We start from the raw sequence: 4,353 nt of genomic DNA, 5'->3' as shown, positions 1-4,353 counted from the left end.
GGGTACCTCGGATACGGCGAACCTCGGATAACACGGAACGTAACCTAAAAATCGTTACCGGGGCTAAAAATAGCTCAAGATATACTAAAACATGAACAAAAGTTATTAACTGAACTGTTGTTTAGTTTATTAGTACAAGAAATGTTATTAGTACGCAATAAAACGTGAGAGGAAACGGTAACACTCACAATACTAAACACTGTTTTAATATAACACTCAATTTATTGCACAACTGAATACGTATGATATAGGCTACACAATGTACAGAAGTTTAGTTACAGTACAGTATTCCTGTTTACAAAATTAAATCAAAGAAATGAAAATTAATTTACTGTACATTGTACAAAAATAAACAAAGTAAGCTAATCTTTTTTCCCAAAGAAATCAGTTATTGTTTTTTGACTTAGATTAGAGGATCTTAGGCTAGCCGCCCTGTTGCGCCAGCGTCGCAGCCAAACTAAATCGTTTGTTGTTGCGGTTTCTTGTTGTTCAATGTATGCCAGTGCTCCCTCGATCGTTCTTAGACCTTCTGTATGTGATATTTTCTCAGTCGCCCCATCAGGTTCATCGCTGTAAAAAAAACTTTTGTTTTACGTAACCGTAACGCAATCAAAAGGCAGCAGTTGGAATTGGTATGAAATTAGTTTTGGATTGATGAATGGGCAACATTTAACTAAAGTGTAACAAATATACTGTAGTTGTGTTAAAAAATTGATGTTGGATTATGTTTTTATGTTAAAATTTTGCATAAATAAAAAATCAAAAACTTACTTGTCATCATCTTCTGGTTGGTTGAGCATCTGGATAATCACGTCATCAGTTAGGGCCTGATCCTCATCTCCATTGATCCATTCACTGATGTCCTCTGCACTGATGGGCTCAGCCACTGGAAGGTGGTTACAAAGATTCACAAGCTCTTCATTTTCAGGAGGACATGCTCTTGGCTGGTTTTCAGGAGCAGCTGTCTCTTGGCGGCTTGCCTTTTCAATTCCGAAAAGTTTGCGCCATGACCTTCTTATAGTGTCCTCCCTAACGTTATCCCAAGCTTCTGACACCCAGTAGACAACATCTTTAATTGTGATTAACTTGAGCGCATCAGTGACACCCAGCCCGTCCTCTAGCTTCTCCAGTAGATTTCTAAGCAGCCTCTTTTTGTAGTTTCGCTTAAAAGTTTCTAGAACTCCCTGGTCTAGAGGCTGGATGAGGGCAGTAACGTTTGGAGGCAAAAATAAGGCTCTAATGCCATCGCTGACTAGCTCATCAGCATCTGGATGGGACGAAGCGTTGTCAAGAATAAGAAGGGCCTTGCGAGGGAGTTTTTTGTTCTCCAAGAAAGCTTCAACGACTGGAACGAATTCCTCAAAAAACCATTGTTTGAAAATCCGCGAGTCCATCCATGCGTTTTTCTGGTTTGTGTATGTGCTGGGAAATGTGTCCACATTAGTATTTTTAAAAGCACGTGGCTTTTTATACTTGCCTATTACAACTGGTTTGAGTTTCAAACTTCCTGCAGCATTGGCACATCCTAAAACTGTAACTCGATCTTTAGATTTCTTATACCCAGGAGCTGATGTTTCCTGCTGACTGGCTAAAGTTTTTGAGGGCAACATTCTGAAGTTAAGGCCTGTCTCATCACAGTTGAATATTTGATCGGATGTAAGACCCTCACTCAAAATCAATTTTCTTATTTTTTCTTCAAAAACTGTCACATCAGTTTCATTACCTGAAAGTTTTTCCCCAGATATATTAAGTTGCCGCACTCCATAACGGTTCTTCCATCGCATTAACCACCCGGAACTAGCGGTATGTAAAAGGTTCATCGCCATCGCCAAAAGATTTATGGAAATCTAGCGCTTTTGCCTGCAAAATAGGCCCACTTATTGGACTTCCCCTTGCTCTCATTTCCGAAAAACCATAAGAATAAAGCCTCGGAAGTTTTTTCATACTCACACTTTTTAAACGTTTTTCTCTCTGAATTGCAATTGGAATTTAAGCTCTGAGCACCCCATTTTTCTAACTCAGCCCTCTTCCTCCTCCAATCTCCGACGGTAACCTCACCAACACCCAAGTCTTTAGCGACTGTTCTTATTGACTCACCATTGTCCAGACGACGAATCGCATTTAGTTTAGTCTCTAAGGACACAACGACACGTTTGCGTTTAGCACTCATTTACACCTACTGTAACTGCACTTAAACACACAATAAAAAAACAGTGATAGACACTTGACTTGTAAAAGTAAACAAAGGACTGCCACTGAGACGAAATGGCGTCTTCGGGCAGACCGATGATGCACGAACACATCCGAGCTGAAGCTGTACACCAGGACAGCCCACTAGATGCGCAATAAGCTACGGAGTCGAATCGGGGTGGTGGGGAGAGCGAGTGGCTCAGTCGCGTCTCGGCATTGAAACAGTTCGCATTGGTCCGGCGGCGAGCGGTGTCGGGTTACAACACCTGCAGCTGCTCTGGCGAGCGGTGTCGGGTGACAGTGCCGTATGCATTCGGCAAAGATAAGCGCTAAGCTACGCAAATATTTGGCCGAGGAAACACAACAGTTGCCAACAATTTACTGTACAGTAGTTTTAACGCATTGCAGGCTAGCGTGCGTATTGCGATAAAAGGAGCACCCAAACGCTCATTACTGTACGTAGTTTGTGCGTGTTTCTTTTGCTTTTTAAATAAAAAAAATCGTCCGAGGACGGCCTCGGTTAACCCGGAGTCTCGGTTAAGCGAGGCTCGGTTAACCGAGGTTCTACTGTATAGCTAAAAACTGTCTCACTAACAATTTATAAGGCTTACCAAAACCGTAATAGGTCACCAGTTCAAAACATTGAAGATTATTGTCAAATCTTTTTGCATTGTTTAAAGTTTGTAAGACTTGCTCTATTTTTAGTATATACGTGGAATATTTGAGGTACAAAGGGATAATAATGTTCACTCATATATTATTATAAACAAACATGAGAAAATAAAATTCCAAGATAGACTTCACTACTAGACATCACTCATGTGATACTGAAGAAGCTGATGAAGACGTATACCTTACTCAAAGATGTCACATTTAAAGGAACATTCGTCATTCCAATTTCTCTTTCTTATAAACAATGATTAAGAAGTGAAAAACTGATGATGGATGAACATTGGATGATCCATAGAGGAATGGGAGATTTATTACATCAGATTAATCTTTGATTCCATGTGCAATGAGAAAACAAGCGATAATTGTCTAATAAATCAATGTAACTTTTAATTATCTGACTCGTCTATAATTACACTTTTACTGTCAAATAAAGATGACATTAAAAGAATATTAATTTACCATTAGGATAGTACGTTAGGCAGAAGCAATAAATTTTATTAAATTCAATTATTAGACCATGTTATAATGTTTTCTGGAAAAGTTTAAAGATAGTCGACTTTCATGTAGGTAGAGGATAAATTTGAAAAGTGGTGTACTATACAGAAATTCTTATTACTGTAGTATAAAAAAAATTATGGTTGTCTGTAAAGTTGGTTTTACGGGCGAAGATTTTACGTGACAACGTCTTTTTCTCGGTAGAATATTTATTGATATGAATATTATTAAATTGCACAATAGGAACAAGGAATTGAATGAAAATAAGAATTGCACAAATTTTAACTATAGAAATATATTTTGTTTACTAAAACATTGTACATAATTTGAAATTAATTAAAATTTGTTATTGTAAATGGTAAAGTTGAATAAAACATTTACTAAAATTGGAATTTGAAATTCTTGCTAAACACAGTTAAATTCTAACTCCGCGCGTGGTGATTGGTCGGTTTAGTTCGTTTGTTTGGTCGCACTGTTATGACAGGTTAGAGGTTATAATTTGTTATTTTAAATGTTTGACTAGCAATACGCGCTGTTTCTTCTCAATCGACTGAATTACGATTGATTGCAGAGTGATTTAAACTAATAATTTACTTAACACTATCAACATTTGTCAATAGTATGACATAACCTATAAACTCAGTTTCTCAACGTTTGTGTCAATCTAACAATTAATCAATCAATCATAGTTTACGATAATGAAATATCAGTGTACAATTATTTACCTTTATTGTTGTAGTTGTTGTAAATGACGAATCTAAGCACTCCACATTTTCACGAATAAACATAGTTATCTGCTTTATCCCGTGCGGCGGACCCACAGTTATCTGCTTTATCCCGTGCGGATCCCGTGCGGCGGACCCACTGGACGGGCATCGTAACGTTACCGGGCGTTACACTTTTTCATGAGTGACTCAGAGCCGCAACCTAATTTAAGACGTTGTCACGTCAATAAAATTAAAATATACCAATACTCAATAATCTTATTAGATGATC

The 4,353-nt window shown here is 37.9% G+C and overlaps 1 protein-coding gene across 1 annotated transcript; it reads right to left on the bottom strand.

Annotated features, from left to right (window-relative positions):
• Nucleotides 1-277: 277 nt before the first annotated feature.
• Nucleotides 278-2,170, bottom strand: LOC124371554 (jerky protein homolog-like). The gene is made up of 3 exons (XM_046829903.1): nt 2,098-2,170; nt 772-1,345; nt 278-570 (listed from the first exon to the last, which is right to left on the bottom strand). The coding sequence occupies exons 1-3, from the start codon at nt 2,168-2,170 to the stop codon at nt 363-365; spliced, it is 855 nt and encodes a 284-aa protein (XP_046685859.1). The 3' UTR covers nt 278-362.
• Nucleotides 2,171-4,353: the final 2,183 nt, after the last annotated feature.

This window comes from Homalodisca vitripennis, unplaced genomic scaffold (assembly GCF_021130785.1).
Source record: "Homalodisca vitripennis isolate AUS2020 unplaced genomic scaffold, UT_GWSS_2.1 ScUCBcl_1609;HRSCAF=5456, whole genome shotgun sequence".
NCBI classification, from domain to species: Eukaryota; Metazoa; Arthropoda; class Insecta; order Hemiptera; family Cicadellidae; genus Homalodisca; species Homalodisca vitripennis.
Note: the sequence above shows the minus strand (reverse complement) of the source record. Positions and strands in the feature narration are given on the sequence as shown.

Bases quoted from the DNA above. Each gene is read 5' to 3' on its own strand.
- LOC124371554 (XM_046829903.1), bottom strand. From the start codon at position 2,170: ATGAGTGCTAAACGCAAACGTGTCGTTGTGTCCTTAGAGACTAAACTA. The intron at 1,346-2,097 runs GTGAGTCAATAA...AATTCGTTCCAG, and splicing joins GATTCGTCGTCTGGACAATG to TCGTTGAAGCTTTCTTGGAG. The intron at 571-771 runs GTAAGTTTTTGA...TTTTTTTTACAG, and splicing joins CAACCAGAAGATGATGACAA to CGATGAACCTGATGGGGCGA.